The sequence below is a fragment of the Solea solea genome, chromosome 1 (genome assembly GCF_958295425.1).
Source record: "Solea solea chromosome 1, fSolSol10.1, whole genome shotgun sequence".
NCBI classification, from domain to species: domain Eukaryota; kingdom Metazoa; phylum Chordata; class Actinopteri; order Pleuronectiformes; family Soleidae; genus Solea; species Solea solea.
The window spans coordinates 3,854,282-3,870,902 of NC_081134.1; the positions used below are offsets into that span (position 1 = coordinate 3,854,282).

General features: G+C 41.6%; 2 protein-coding genes across 3 annotated transcripts; one reads left to right on the forward strand and one right to left on the reverse strand.

The window, feature by feature from the left end:
* Nucleotides 1-912: 912 nt before the first annotated feature.
* si:dkeyp-68b7.12 (rho GTPase-activating protein 30) lies at nucleotides 913-10,549 on the reverse strand. The gene is made up of 14 exons (XM_058640713.1): nucleotides 10,494-10,549; nucleotides 9,560-9,935; nucleotides 8,608-8,710; nucleotides 8,343-8,487; nucleotides 8,053-8,135; nucleotides 7,841-7,948; nucleotides 7,566-7,684; nucleotides 6,627-6,786; nucleotides 6,392-6,492; nucleotides 6,028-6,099; nucleotides 4,756-5,478; nucleotides 4,159-4,334; nucleotides 3,493-4,067; nucleotides 913-2,459 (listed from the first exon to the last, which is right to left on the reverse strand). The coding sequence occupies exons 2-14, from the start codon at nucleotides 9,645-9,647 to the stop codon at nucleotides 1,148-1,150; spliced, it is 3,765 nt and encodes a 1,254-aa protein (XP_058496696.1). The 5' UTR covers nucleotides 9,648-9,935; nucleotides 10,494-10,549; the 3' UTR covers nucleotides 913-1,147.
* Nucleotides 10,550-12,265: 1,716 nt separating this feature from the next.
* si:ch211-155e24.3 (uncharacterized protein LOC100150696 homolog) lies at nucleotides 12,266-15,848 on the forward strand. Of its 2 annotated transcripts, none has more exons than XM_058644544.1 (4): nucleotides 12,266-12,847; nucleotides 13,600-13,721; nucleotides 14,068-14,173; nucleotides 14,609-15,848. In XM_058644544.1, exons 1-4 carry the CDS (start codon nucleotides 12,628-12,630, stop codon nucleotides 15,526-15,528), a joined length of 1,368 nt encoding a protein of 455 aa, XP_058500527.1. In that variant the 5' UTR covers nucleotides 12,266-12,627; the 3' UTR covers nucleotides 15,529-15,848. The 2 variants fall into 2 exon arrangements, with proteins under 2 accessions (XP_058500527.1, XP_058500535.1); XM_058644552.1 differs by having other exon boundaries at nucleotides 14,633-15,848.
* The last annotated feature ends 773 nt before the right edge of the window (nucleotides 15,849-16,621 follow it).

The window sequence follows — 16,621 nt, forward strand, 5'->3', positions numbered from 1 at the left end:
TTCAACACCAAAATGTTTGTGTTCTGTTACATGTCTAATATTATAATATAATAATAATAATGATTATTATTATTATTATTGTTATTACAATACACTGTTACACAATTGATCTGATCTGTGTAAGTCATATATAATGTGTGATATTTGGTCTAAATACATTGAAAAGAGCAAAGCTAGAGATTAAGGCTGTGATAAAGGTCTAGTGTGTACGATTTGTGTTGCAAATACTGCAAATAATAGTGTATAATAAGCCTTTAAAATGTACTTTAAATAAGGGTTTTGCTTTACAGAGGACGCCAAACCAATTATCCTTTTTGGTATGCAGAGGCCACCGTAGTTCCCTGACATGCTTGGGAATGGGACAGGTGATTGGAGGAGTCTGCTGTCTCACCATTAGATCCAATTCCCATCAATATAACTTTTAAAATGTCATAAACGTTGGAAGAAAAAAAAAAACAGACACGATCTTGAAAACATTACTTTATTCACATAATTCAAAAATGTCCACATTATATTTATCTCTAAAATGAAACCATCCCTGCTTTTTTTAACCATCAAACCACATACTTTGCTTTATACAAATACTGTGTGTATGTATATATATGTATATATATACATATACTAATACTGTATATACACATAGGTGGATTATTTATTTATTTATTTATTTATTTATTTATTTATTTATTTATTTATTTATTTATTTATTTATTTATTTATTTATTTAATTAATTAATTAATTAAATCAAATCTCTGTTATCCAATGGTGGGATGTTTTGTGTATCGATGCATCATTTAAAAAAAAGGAAAAAAAGGGCAGTTTATCCAGATGGTTTGATGGTTTGTAAGATGTTTTCATACATGATGGAGCATTTAGTTTAATCCAGCCTCTGTGTGTTTACTTTCCAACTGTCCAGCCAGGGAATCCCTGTCAACTCTTGACAACCAATAAAGATAAAAATAAAAATACATCCAAAAACTATTGTCACGTGGCAGAAAAGAAGAAGATGTCAGACAACTATTGTTGTAATTTAAACTGAAATAAAAATCTGTTACACTAAAGAGAGAAAAAAGTACAGTCTTCTTCTTTGTGTGATGTGCAGGAACGGAGTTTGCACACAATAATCAGTTTAAGTCAACAAACAGACTACACTTCACCTGCCCACTCTCTCTGCCTCTCCTTCTCGCACTCCCTCTCCTTTCCTCGCCTCAGGGTTGCTATAGCGACGGCCTCGTCGAAACACATGCTCAGGGGACTGTTTCTGCTTGTGTCCCTCGTGGCGCCTTCGTCCCTCCTCTCCCTCCACCTCTCGCCTCCTCCGTCTCTCCCATGTTCTGCTGCGTCCCAAACTTTGACCTGCTCTGCCAGGAGGACGGGTGGGATTTCTCTGCTTCCTCTGTCTCTTTGCTGCTGCTGCTGCTGCTGCTGCTGTCGCAGGGTCAGAGCAGTAAGTTTGCAGTGCTGAGGCTTCGGCGGAACAATTGGCACAGCTTTCACCTGGTAAACCTTTGGGTGTTTGGAGATAACCAGCTTCCTGCCCACGCCTCCCCCTCCTTGACGACTGTCTCTCTCCTCACACTTCACTTTCACAACCTCGGGCTCTTTTTGTCGTTTATCTGCACACGTTGTAAACCTCTCATCACATCTGCCTTTCTCGTTTTCTTCTTTTCTAACCACGTCATCTCTATCGTGAAACTGTGCCTCATTGTTCCCTTGAATTGCTTCTAGTCGTTCTCTTGTCTCTGGTAAACAAGTCTCATTTTCTTTCAAGTCTTGTTGCATCTCTGGTTCTGTGAGCTTTTCTTCAGTCGTCTCCGGTGGTTGTCCCTCTAACTGTCCTCTAACTTCTCTCTCGTCTGTCCCAGCTCCTTCCACTTGCTCTATTTCCCCCCCTGAATCATTCAGTCTCTGTTCATCCCCCCCTCCAGCGACAGCCTCCCTCTGTACGAGCTCACTTTCTTCATCCTCTATCACTTCACATACAACGTCCTCAAGTTGCTCCCAAATTCCACCGCCACAAACACCGGCACTGTCCTCCTCTTCAACAGCTTCCTGCGTCTTTTCTTCACCTTTCTCCTCAGCTGTCCCTTCCTGTCCTCCTAAAGCAGGACGTTCAGTCAGGTTCTCATCACTTTCTTGTACTTCCAGAGCCATTTCCTGACACAACATGTCTGTTTCCACACTTTTATCCTCCCCGTCCTCAGTGTGTCCCTCTGTTGTTTCCTCTCCATCACACAGAAGTTCTCTGGACTCCTCTTCTACGTGACAAGGTGGATCATAAGCGGGAGGATCATCATCCTCGTCCACATTCTCATCCCCCTCGTCAACCTCGATAATCTGTAATTCGTCATTGCTTGGCAGTGGAAACTCAACACAGCAGTGTTGTTCTGGATTGGAAGGCTTTTCTCTGTCTGTTCGTCCCTCTTCCATGGTGTGGACATCGTCCTCTGTTGCTGTGCTGGAAATGGATGACAAACAGACACAGTTTAGATTTGGGACTGGACTTCAGGGAAGAGATGTTCTGCTTTTTTCATTGATTAATGAGACTTTGAGGTTCTTATTTTATTAATAATATTATTTCTTATTTTACTCATTTCACTATTATTATTTTTATGTTGAGTTGAATGTGCGTGTTATACTTTTAAATTAATTAAAAGTTTCATTAAAGCAGCTACATTTATAACTAAAATTTCTAGATGTTTTTTCATCATGCATCCATACAATTTTTATGTATAGAAAAAAAAGTCTATCCAATGTGGCTTTAAAGGCAGCCTACATTGTTTTACAATACAGTTGCAGTTGATAGAGGGGTTGTGTGTGATTAACATATTCTGAGGAGGTTAAATGCTCCTTCATTTGTTGGTGAGCAGTGAAAAAACTTCAGTCTGCCTAACAACGAAACAAAAAGATTCTGAAGATATCATTATCTATTTCTATCAGTCCCTGTCAGCAGTTTACATGCACAGTTTAATCGAGCTAAGGCCGTAGTGTGACTGAGACAGGCCAAAGGACAACCTGTAGAGTCCGAGTATACATGCGAAGGAGAAAATCAATGTATTGCCCCGTGTAGATCTGACTCCGCCTCTGTAGGTGGCGCTGTGAAAAGGTGAGACTTCATAATCCAGGTATATACTGTCTTAGTCTTTTAACGTGTGTGTGGCACAATGTGAAACAATGGTGCATGTTGCGGCACACACAGGATGTAAGTCTTGATAAGGTATCAATATCTCATACAACCATGCTTTAAAAACACCTGGACTATCCCTTTATATGTAGCTAACTTAGTTATGCAGCAAGATCTTTCTAAAAGCATCAGTTGCTGGTCACAGTATCCCAGACAAGACATGAAATATAGCTTCTGTCCCGAATGTGGCTGATACCTTGCGTCTAATTCCCTGTCAGCTGTGTTTGACATAAGTTTCCAACCATGAGCCAAGCGAAGCGGTACAGATGTTGTATCCAGATGTGTGTATGTACAGTAAAACTTTCACCTCTGCACATGTTCCTCTGGTTGAACTTCTTGCTCATTGTGTGCAATTTCCTCTTCCTTCTTCATGATCTGTTTTTCCTCCAGTCTGTCCTGATATTTTTCTCTTTCTTCCTGGTCTCCATTAGTTTGCGCCGTTGTCTCCTCGCTGTGCATCGTTTCATGGACAGGGCGTCTGTCCATCGTGCAAGTGTCTTCATTTCTTTCTTCATTTTCCAGTTCACACTTATTCAGATCGTTGAAATAGAAATCAGCAGGAAGGCTTTTCATAAACATGCTCTCCTCTTCTATGCTGCCATAATCATCATCATCATCACTGTCATCCTCCACATCCTCCTCATCAGAGGAAGACTCCTCCGGTCCGTGGACAGGTGAGGTCATGTAAGGCAAGCTGAGGGATTTAGTGTGTCTGCTCTGGAGGTCGAGGCTGAGCGGCCGGTGTGGCTTTAACTCATACTGACTCGGCGTGTGTGGTTGATGTGTCTGTCCATCCGCAGGATGCTGAGGATCCTGAGCTTGCTCCATGACTTCATACTCGTCATCCGAGTGTCCAGGAGGCTCCACGGAGAACTCGTGCACCTGAGGAGGAAAAGAAAGACAGAGAGTGGAATAAATAAAAAACCTTGTTGATTTACAAAGCTGAACCTGGAACAGCTGGAACTACGCAGACCTGATAGGAGCCGCTGCAGTCCATGTGGTCCAGGAATTCAAAGCTGTCCTGAACGTAGCCAAACAGCTCCTGGTCGTCCTCTCCCACCTCAGTGGCGTTGAGGACATCAGAAGCATCAACGTCTTCAGGTTGAGTGTCAGCCGGCACAGGACCGGCGTCTTCCGTCCCTTTCATGTCTGTGAAAGAATGTCATGAACAAAACAACCAAGTTTTGATTCAGGAATTGTTGAAATTTGCACGACGGTGACCAAAGAAAGAATCAGAATATGATGATAACGGTAATAATAATAAGAAAACAATGGTTGGGAATTGTTGGGATGCCCCCGAGCAAGGCCCCCAATCCCCCATTGCTCCCTGGGTGCAGAAAAAGGCCTGTGTGTGTTCACTACTAGTGTGTAATAAGGATGGATTAAATGCAACGGTCAAAAATAACTCATTCTAATTCTGTTTCATGTGACTGATGTGAGTTCATGGGCAGCAGAATATCTAATAATTCTAATAAATCTAGTTCATCTAATTGAATAATAGCAAATCTATGAGGGTTTTGACCAAAGAAACACAATCATAGTAAATGAAGTATGAAACAGGCGGATTTACCCATGTAGTCACTGCAGCATTCATCATCCTGGTAAATATTTGCAGCATCTTCATCGTTTGTGTTGGAGTTGTTCCGTTTGGCTTGTTTGCTGGACACAGCTGCACCTGCAGTCAATTCCATTTTCCATCTATCATCTTTTCTCGCCTCCTCTTGCTCCTCCTCCTTCTCTTCCTTCTCCTCCTCCACCTTTGCTCCTTCACCCTTCTCCTCACCTTCCAGGTCCACATTTCCCTCCCTGAGTGTTTCCTCCTCCCTAACCTTCCCCCCTCCCTCCACCTCCGTCTCTCTGCTTTCCTTCTCCTCCACCTTGCCTTCTCCCTCCTTCCCATGCGCCTTGCTTCCTCCATCCTTATCCCTGCCACGGTGGATGACTCTGTCACTTCCACGCCCTTGCAGCACTCCTAAAGCCAGGTTAGAGGTGATGTGTAGTGGCACAGTAACCATGGTGGGCCCCGTGATGTGCATGGCTGCTCGTCGCCCAGCTTTGGTGGAGAGTCCCGGGGATCTGGACTGGAAGGCCTCGTTGCCTACGACCCCTAAACCCTCAGGGTCCAGAGCAGTGTATGTGCCCTGGGTCCCTCCAGTTACTAACCCTGTGCCCCTGCGATATGTCACAGCATATTCACTGCGCCCTAATCCGACTTCTGAGCCTGCCTGTGGGGAGGGGGTGATGAGGGGAGACGTGTTGGTAGAGGGTGGAAGCTGTGAAGGATTCCTGGGTCCTGCAATACAAAAGAGAGAATAATCCAGTGTCAAAAATGCTTTTTTTCTTAAACAGACCAAATAAAAATGTGTTTAAATCAGATGTATGTTTAAATCAGATATATAATTTTAACCAATAAATGATTCCTAGGTTTTTTAATATTAAGAGAATTACTTTCTCTCAAAATGTATGTTTAAATATGAAAATGAGGCCTTATATTCTTTAATTTGTGTATATCTGCTGCTGTGTGTCAAGATGTTGTTCACTATTGTTGTTATATATCCTATTTTAAACATCTATTTTCCATGTTTTTCAAACTAAATAGAATGTAAATCAATAAGTTAATGATATAAGACTGTATTTAGTATTTCTGCTCAGATTGTGGCCTTTAAACCACCTTAGATTAAATGCTAATCTCACTTTTTGCACACCTGAGCAAGAGTTACTAACAAGACTCTGCAGGTTGGTACCTAATTGGTGTCAACTTTTGGGTTATGTTGAAATATTTAAGGCATTTAATGATCCTGAATCAGAAAATCCTCTGTGATCTGTGTGAGAGGAGCAGCACCTTCATGGGGATATGACTGCGTACTGAGGGAGTCCATGCTCCGTGCCGGTCTCAGAGCAGACCTGTCTTTCTCTGTAACGATAACAGAAAATCAAAACATTGATTTAAATACATGCTCAAGATTTAAGATTGCTTTATTTGTCCTGAGGGAAACTTACGTGCTAGACATAAAGTGCATAATAAGGACATAATGAGTGCATTCAGGTGGCTGCAACACACTCTCATTTACATGTATATAGTGTATATCAGCTGTGTTATCTGACCACACTGAAACGTTAAACAACGGCCAATAAAATGAACACTAAAATGATAAACTACAAAAATAAATAATAAATAGTATTATTTTCAGGAGAAGGTTTTGTACCTTTAGTAGAAGAATTTTTCTGTCTTCGTCGTGGGTCATGAAATCGTCCTCCGATGTTGAATATGGACATCCACTTCCTGCCTTTGAGAGATCCTTTCCTCCTGAGGTGTGAACAAGTCACAGACACTTTACACATAAATCACACAGGGAACCTGAGAAAACTGTTTTACAACTACAACATGACCTCAAATCATGAACATTCTAAATTCATAGTAGAGGATAAACTTCTACTTACTTGTCTGTGCCTTCAATAATTGCATGGTAGGGTCTTATGGGCAGAGGACCATCCCCTGGACTGATGTTTCCAAAGTTGACAGGATGCTTGAAAAATGGTTCGTCCTGATTGGCTGCTGGGGTTGGTGAGGGGAGGGACTTCCTCCTCTCACTGGGTACACCTGATTATGGAAGAGGAAAGGGATAAAGAGATAAAGGTAAGTGTGCTATGAGTGCGTGTTGGACTAATAAAGTACAAACATGTGTTTGTGGGGCCATTTTCTTTTGGCTTTTTCAGGGTTAAGACCTGGTTTTAGGGATAGGGTTAGAATCAGTCTTAGGTCAGGGTAAGGGTAAGGGTTAAGGTTAGACACTTGGTTATGATGGTTAAGGTTAGGGCAACTTTTCTCAAACTTTGGGGCGGGAGGAGGAGACTAAGAGACCAAGAGGAGACTTTATTAAAACCGGTGTAAACAAAAAAGCACAGCTAGCTTCCTACAAGGTTGCATACAGACTTGCACGTACCAGGTACCATACACAACCGCAGAAGAGCTGAAACAAAAAACGCTATTTGCACAGCAAATTATTGACATTGTTAAAGTATTCTTTGTTATCAAAATGTATTTATTGTTTAAAAAACTGGGTTATAATCGCACATTTCATATTTTTATTTGAAAATTGCTTTTTCAGGAAGCAATATTGAGGTTATTTGTATTGCTGAAGCAAAAATGTTATTTGCACAGCAAATTATTGAAAGAAAAATGAAACGTTTGTTCTAATATTGATGTTTCTTTCAATAAATGTTATACTTGACACATTTTAGAGTCTTCCTCCAAAGGGGGGCCCAACAGAAAAAGTTTGAGAACCACTGGGTTAGGGTAAGAATGCCTCCAAGGGACCTCACTTGGACATATAAGCAAGTGTGTGTGTGTGTGTGTGTGTGTGTGTGTGTGTGTCTGACCTTGTTCAGGAAACAGCTGAGGGACGTGTGTGAGTATGAACTCCACCACAATGGACTGAACTCTGACCTCCATGAAGGCTGCCGTACCATTAAACCCAGTGGCCTCGATGTCCTTTGACCTTTACATACACATTAATGGACTTTTTAGTGACTTACAACTAAATACACAGCAGGAAGGGAAGAGGATGGATAAATTTATTGAAAAAAATTACAAGAGAAAGAAGAATTAAGAATGAAAACTTGGCAGGTAGAAGAACACACTGAGATTAGCTCACCTGAGCAGGTTGGGGGCCCAGACAATGGCCAGGTTCCTGGCATGCATGTTGGTCTCTGAGGAGTATGAGGCCATTCTGACGAGATGACGCATCAGGAACTCCAGAGTCCTGAAGGAAAGACGATGAAGATTTAAAGGTCCAGCACGTAATGTAAATAACACACAACTAACTCCTTGTCTGTACTTCATGTACTGTATGTGCAGTACAAATACCTGTAATGTAGCGTTGGCAGTTCTTTCAGCACATCTCTGATCTTCACCAGTCTCTCCTCCTCCAGCTGGATGGCAACAGCCTCCTGTGACACAGACACCAATATTATATTCTATCACAATCATGTATATATGACACACATAGTAGCCAGCAGATGTAAACAACATGAAAATGGGACTACTTAATACAAGATGGAGCCGCTGGTGGAGTGTTGATGTGCTCTGTTATTGTTGTTTCTTTACAGTATGTGTGTGTGTGTGTGTGTGTGTGTGTGTGTGGCTCTACTACTCACAGCAAACTTGTCATACAGCTGGTAGGTGAGCAGAGGGTTTGGCAGTTCTCTGAAATAAGCTTTACAGAGAGAGCTGACACAGTGGATGTCCTGCAGGTACAGATCCTTGTTCAGATCTGGAGTCCCGTCTCCCTCAAACTCACCCCTGGTTGTAGGCGAATCAGAAAAATGTCAAAAACAAACTAACTAAAAACGGAATAAAACATAGAGTTTAGAGTGTACATTTACAGACTTGGGTTCAAAGACACACAAACACAAAACTTGCCTTAGTTTCTGTATGTTGGACGACACTCCAGACAACCTGTAGATTCCATCCACGATGCCATGATGCTCCACAAATTCACTGCAGCATCGTAACACCTGAGGGACTGTCACACAAATCACACAGACAGGCAGACAGACAGACAGATAGAACAAAGATATTGCAGTTAAGATATAAATGATGATATTTCACAGAATTTCTCAAATTAATCTGTTATAATATCAAACATTATGTAATATATATATATAATATACATAATACATAATAATGTAGACAACTGTAATTAAAACACCAACCAGCTTGTGTGTAATTTAATATTGAATGTAATGCATTTAATAATGTGATAATTATGACTGAATGTCTTGTCGTTACTGGTGTAAAAACATATTTAGTATCATATTCTGTCTATATTCTATCACCTCGCTGTGTTCAGAAGTATGGAGGACCAAAAGGGACAAAATTAAATAAATAAATACACCATTAAATCATTCATTAAATGTGTCATTAAATAATGAAATGTGTCATTAAATACATTTAATTAATTAAAGACACATTTCATTATTTAATGACACATTTCATTATTTAATGACACATTTAATGAATGATTTAATGGTGTATTTATTTATTTAATTAATTTTGTAGAAGGTGAGGTCATGGGCCCTGTGTTTACATTATGATATTCAGTGGTGGTCCACATGTGGTTTGACACCTCTGAATCAATGTAAGATTTATTTTTTCAGTTAATCAGGTATGATCAAATATTCACAGAACCCCTTAATGTAACACTTTATCAATGAATGAAGTAAATCCATATCTATAAAGCCACTGTTATATGGACACTGTGTGGTCATTCAGATGTCATGTTGAGTGTGCATGGTTATTTATCTGCACAATTTAGTGTTTTTTTGTAGATCTGTTGTTTTGGGGGGGGGGGGGGGGGGCGACATTTACTTACTCTCTTGGGAGGAGGCGTTCAAGTGCTCCAGCAGATCACATCCAAACACCTTGTCTTTGTTCCCCCCTCTTCTCCGGACTCTCCGCATCTCTTCCTGTTTGCTGTTTCCACCTCACATTCAGACCGGCTCGACGACCTGGAGCTGCTCAAGCTTGCGACTTTCACTCTAACTTTCTGGACGATGAGTTGACCAACTCTGCTAACATGACAGTGACTTTGTAGAGGTCGTGCTCCTCTGAACAGATTTGACCGTACTCCAACTGCTGCTGCTGCTGCTGCTCCAGTTTCCTTTACCTCAGTGCATGTTGTTGGCTGCTTCCGAGTTCATACGTTAACGTACAAGGACATATTTGGTTTTTTTTTTTTTCCTTCCACCCTGCAAAAGCAGAAATAACAAATGGGTTTTGTTGCGCTGCAGAACAACCTCATCCAAAATCAAAAAAAAACAAATGACACCGACTGCTCCGTCAGTGGCTCTCCACTTCCCCCCGATCACCTCAATTTATGTTTTCGAATAAAAGGCCACACCCTTGCCTCTGTACTTCTCCTATTCAGTGAAATGAGGTTGTAAATGTTTTAGTCCAGTCAGTCACATCATACTGTCTCTCTCCCTGGCTGGTTGACCCCCGTAAACGTCCGACCTAAACTCTGGCTTGAGGACTGACTTTGTTCCAGGCGCAGTCCGTACGCCTCGTCTGCCTGTCATGGCCAATGTGGCCCATTTTTCACTGCAGCGGAAGTTGAAGCCTGAACATACAGACTCATACATACATTCAAACTCACTCCCCATCCCCCTCCATCTTCCTGACACCTGCCACTGTTCTCCTGTCCTCCAGCATCCCTTGCTACTCTTCCGCTTTCGGATAAGTATTTTTTTAGGGTAAAAAGTTGAGAAAATATACAAGTTAAGAGGCAAATACGAGCGTGTTCCTACCTTCACTCTGCATCGGCACGCAGGAAGCAGCATAAAATGATGACGCAAGAAACCACCAAACTTCCCCTGTTAACTTCCTGAGTGTCTCTCCGTTTCTTGTGCTTTCTCTTCGTATGTGGCTCGCAGTTTCTCCGCCTCTGCTCAGTCAGTCAGTCAGTCAGTTCAGGGAAATCGGTTCAGTGTATCTGTGCATTCAATCTATTTCCCTTTATCTGCTGCGATTGTGTCAGCGCAGGTCAAGCCCCGTAAAGGTCAGTTCAACTGAAGCCTAAAGACAAAATGTGCTCACGTTAAGGCACCAGAACCTAGAAGCACCCTCACAGAAAACCACAAACTACAACAAAGTCTCACAAATGACCGTTGCAGACACGAAACATCACTAACATCTCCTGCCCAAAGAGTGGTTGATTATATGGGTCCGTACAGGTCATTAGCCCTCTGTTTAAGCTTTCTGTCTCCATGGAAATCTATTGAGACCAACACAAGATACATGTGACTACGTATGCATGTGAACTCTCGTACTGAATCTGCAGCAAAAGGAGAAATGAGAATCACAATCCACGGTTTCTGTTCGTCTCCCGATGCTGATTTAGACTGAAAATCATTCATAAATACCAAAGAACATTTTGTGCTGCGCAACGATCTTTGTAGGCAGATTATACTGAAACGTTGGTCAAATGTTATTTAATCTTCTTTAATCTGTAGCTATTAGGATTTTTGTATAGCAGCCATTTTGACCACTTCTCCACACTATTATTGACTTAATAATAGTCAATAAATAAAATCATTTTGTCATGTGAAAAAGAGGAAGAGGTGGGAGACAGGGGTGTGAAATGTGCTTTTACTGCTAAAACAGGGGTCAAACTCAAATGACCTGGAGGCCAATGAGCATCTAGTCTGGTCATGAAAGGGCCAATTGGGGGGAAAAGAACAAATGTTCAGTAGCAGGTGGGCAATATGATCTTAAAATTATAACACAAAAGTAAAAGTGCTTGTTTTGATTTTGAAAGAGGTATACAAAACAGAGAAATACATCTAAAATGAAGTAAACAATAATGTTGAAAACTGTCATGGTATGGGGGGGCCACCAGTTTGACACCTCTGCGTTTGGGGGTAGAAGGTTAGTCTGGGGAGAAGTTGGGCCCCCAAGGTCCCATTTTCATACAGCCCTCAAAAACGCTTGAAACACCTCTGGAAATCTCAACATAAAAGAAACTACAATAATAGTTACAAAAGAATCCAGGCGAGTGTGTGGAATTAAAAATATCACACTTTTTGTAACAGTCTGTGTTTATTTAGTCTGTTTAAAGGGTGATTACACTGCTTTCTTTGGTAGAGAAATCTGATTTGTAACTCAGAGAGAAGTACAATGAGTGAAGCGTTTTGTGTACACATTACATTCATAAGTGCAGACCAAGGGTGTTGCAACTGTATGTGGTTACATAAAGTTTACTTTCTCTTATGCAAATGTGGGTTACATCTTTGTTAGTTCCTGGTTCTTAATATAGACAGTTTCTTGGTGCAAACAGGGAAATTTGGCACTACTTTCTTATAAAGTGCGAATTTGAATTTTAACAGTGAACATGCAACACTTTTTGATGTGTTTCTGGTGACGCTGTAGCACATAATTGCAGGAAACGGTGAAACTGGGCACTACTTTTTATAGGCGCAAACGTTGCGCATATGATCGCATAGTTACGGTAATGACGTGTCATCGAGGCGTTTACTGATGTAAACCTGTTTTACGTTACTGCGTGGCCCAGGGAGGCGGGAACAACGCCGCATTAACAACTAGACTGACGTTAAAACATTTTTTTCAATAAAATATCACTTTTATTGAAGATTATAGGATATGTTCATAAAAATAGTTAACTCAGGTGAGTGAAAGTCGCGCGGGGGTGACACCGCCCGTACGGAGTGCGGCATTGCACACAACGAGCAGCCAGTCGCTCAGTCCGTTCCCTCCTCGGAAGAAATTTACGACACACAACAAACAAGTAAATCGTTTACTGTCACAACGATAAAGAACACAGCACTGTGACCGCGTGAACGTTCGCCCTGACAGTGCGCCACACTGACGCGAGGACGGGTGAACACGTTAATCTGTGTCTGTGGAAGGTGGCGGTGAAACAAGATGGAGAACTGCAGCTTCCAGAGCCAGCTGCTGTCCGTCATGGAGGTCCTGGCCAAGGCGGCGGTGGCGGAGATAAACCGGCGCGTGGACGACAGCTGCGCGGTGCTGCGTCTGGAGGTGAGCCAGAGTCAGAGGGACATCGAGCTGCTCAAGAGCAAGTGTGAGACGATGGAGGCAGAGCTGAGGAGGAGCAGGGTGAGGAGGGCCCGGAGGAGCAGAGGTGAGCTGGAGGAGGAGGAGGAGGGTGGGTGGAGAGACGATGCACGATTGTTTTTGACCAAAATAATTGCGATTCGCGATATTAGTGAAATGCTATGAAATATATGTTGTTTTTAAATAAGATAACGTAACTGCAGACCGCTCTGTTGATACTCAACCCCTGGGGTCTCTATAAAAACTATAAATATTTCACATATAAATGTTGCAATATGAATCTATTAATGCAAATCTATTGTACAGAAATAACTCATTATAACTTGATATTAACTTTTAACTTTCAAGTGGAAAAAAAAACTTTTTGAGAAAAAGACATTGAAATTATAATATTTATGATGATATTTCACATCATTTCAAATGAAAAGTGTTTGTTTTAATATGGAACAATAAGTAGTTCACAATATAAACTTATTTTTATGATGCAAAATGAATCTATTAATAAAAAAAGATATACAGAAATGAACAGCAGGCCGCATGAAATTCATTGTAGGGGCTGCATGTGGCCCGCGGGCCTACAGTTTGACACTTCCGCTCTGGTAGATAATACCAGATAATTACAGATTTTCAAATCTGACTTGATTTTAAAAACATGGGAGAAGACAGACACAATGGACTTGCTGTTGTGTGTGTGTGTGATGTTTGTGGATGAAGTCATGGCTGTGAAGACAGAATCAACCTGGCTTGTATTAATTAATCTAATTAGGCAATAATATATAAGACATTGCTTCATGTGAACATTTCTTTTTTCCTCCTCAGTGGTTGACCCTCCAGCAGCTGAGAGGTTTCCTCTTTTAGTCAAAGTAGTTTTGAACAAAGAGAGACAGAGCGCAGACTGGGACAGACACATGCAGGCTGAGGCTCCAGATCAACCACAGCAGGTATCAACACTCATTCATATCATACAGTCCATAAAAGTAGCTCGTTTTATCTCAGAGTCGACTTAAAATTTATAAAAAGATGTGTAATAAAATGTTGTAAAAAAACAGTAAATGATCACATCACTGAAAGTCATATTTAAGTTAAATTCCAGTTAGTTATCATACACATCGTACTGTATGGTTGGTTTATTGTACATACACGTAAAACTCTGGTGGTGTAGGTGGGTTTGTTTGTGTATTTAACTGACTACACACTATATTTGTGTGTGTGTGTGTGTGTGTGTGTGTGTGTGTGTGTGTGTGTGTGTGTGTGTGTCATGTATTAATGTTGATGCTGGCGTTACAGTGTGCAGATGTGGAGCCCACAAATGAGGGTGAGCACGTACAGATCAAAGAGGAGTGTGCAGAGGATGACGTGTGGAGGAAGAACTCTGAGAACAAACTGAGTGATTGTGAGTGAGAACACACACACACACACAGTGACCCAGATTTAAACACATCATAGTTGTACCAGAGAGCCTCTGACATAACACTAATGCAATAGCTGGGCAGTAGCTTCTTCCATCCGTCCATTGCCTACTGCTTTATCCTCCACATGAGGGTTGCGGGTCACTGGAGCCTATCCCAGCTGACATAGGGTGAAAGACAGGGTGCACCAGGTCATCACAGGACCAACACAGAGACAAATAACCATTCACTCTCACACTGACACCTATGGGCAATGTAGAGTCTCCAATTAACCACCGCATGTTTTTGGACTGTGGGAGGAAGCTGGAGTTATAACACAAAATCCATAATCAAATACTCTACACTAAACTGTTTTGTGGATATTAATAACATCTATATAATTGTTCTTTCACCTGAAATAAATTGTTTTCGGGTTGTAGTAACTGGATCTTCGTGTTTCAAAGCATCACCAGCTGCCCAGACTGATAACTTCATGGACTGTTACTCCGGAGCTGAAGAGCCAGCAGACCCAGACTCTCTCGTTTCCCTGACAGCCGACTCCAACACCAGTTTGCCTGAGCAGCAGCTGAACACAAACCAAAATGAGATCGAACTCGTAGTGAAACACGAGTTTGAGGAAGAGCCTGATGAAAACGCAGCTCTGACGGAATCGGATCAAAAGTCTGCCACAGGGGAAGGTGATGATCAGTTGTGGTTGTCCAGTCTGTGCAGAGACGCCGGTGATCAAAGCTTCATCTATGACGGGCAGCAGTTTGAGCAGAGTCCCACCGGGTTCACACCTCAAAGTGGACTGCATTTAGACGATACGACAAAACCACATTCTGTATTGGTGAACTCGGCCCAAGTGAAAAGACCAGTTAGAACATTGGGATGTAAGAGACCAAACGCAGATGAAGAACTCGCCGCTTTGTCTCAGCTCAACTCCACAGAACAAAGTTCGATTCCTGAACAGTCACAGCATCACTACAGAGACTTTACTCCTCCCGTGATGGTGCCCAATCCAGCGCCCTCCTCCCTCTGTGGGCACAACCGCAGCGGGTTTAGCTTTGTGAGAAGGATGAGGGCACCGTGGAGGTCCGGCATCGGTGAGAAGAGGTTCAGCTGCACGTATTGCGACAAAAGCTTCATGCGCTTCAGTCAGCTCAAAGAGCACCTAAGGAGCCACACGGGGGAGAAGCCGTTCAGCTGCCTGCAGTGCGGCCGCAGCTTCACAAAGCAGTGCAACCTCATCAGACACGCGGTGGTCCACAGTGGGGAGAAACCCTACAAGTGCTCGCTGTGCGGGAAGTGCTTCACCCAGCGCTCCAGCCTCAAATCCCATCAGAAAACTGCACACTGACTTTGGAAAGAAACATTCCTTGTTTTCACAGGAGCTTGGAATATATTGATAAAATTGTTTTTAATATATTGTAAAACTGGACGTAGAGGTCAGGGAGAGGGAAGTCTGAGCTTCTCTGCTAAAGCTGCTGCTCACGCGACCCGACCTCGGATAAACAATAGAAGACAAATGGATGGACGGACACTGGCAGATATAAATAAGCACATATAAACTCTCTTCTGCTGTGTGTGTTTTTTTCTGTTTACCTAGTAGCAGTGAACTGTGAGTTTGGATAAATGACACAGATGTCTTCACCCAATATTAAATATTTTGCATCGTCAGTAATTGTTGTCTTTTCTATTAATTTTAGATTCATATTTAAAGAGATCAAACACTTGTAACAAAGCTATGTAGTGTAAAATGTAAAAAATCTACTTTGTAGACTGTATGACTCCACACATACTCTTACTGAACTGCAGATGCTGTTAGAGGAGTCAACATAGAGTGCACTCTGCTGGACACAGTATGTGAGGACACTATTCCTAAATCACTGTGTCTTTTTCTGTATCTTGGCCAGGACTCACTCATGAAAGGAATTTCTGTCTCAAGGGACTTCCTCATTGAGGAAAGGTCAAATAAAATGATGTTATGTGAAAAGAAAAAGGATTCATATTAGTATATTGGCCTACAAAGTATGCTGATTCTGATACATCGGCAAAAGGCTGATGTAAGGATAAAAGTCCATTGAGACATTTGGGCTGTTTAAAACACACATTGTTTAAAATATGCTTGTACAATCTGCAGAACAGTCATACATTTATTCTCTACCTCTACTAAAAAGGGTAGGGTACGGCAGGCTATCAAATATGCAGAGACAAACACTGACACTTACAGTCACTTTAGAATGACCAAAAAAAACTAAATTCCATAAAAGTGTGATAAACAGGCAAGTTTGACATAGTGATCCAATTATTTTGCTATTGATAAATCATATCTGTCAAAAAATTTCCTCAATTTGTGTAATCCATCCATTGAAGATTACAATTGTGTTAAAATTTCAGAAAGGGTCATTAAATCATTAGAGATTTTAGCCCTGCAACTGTCAATGGCCGGT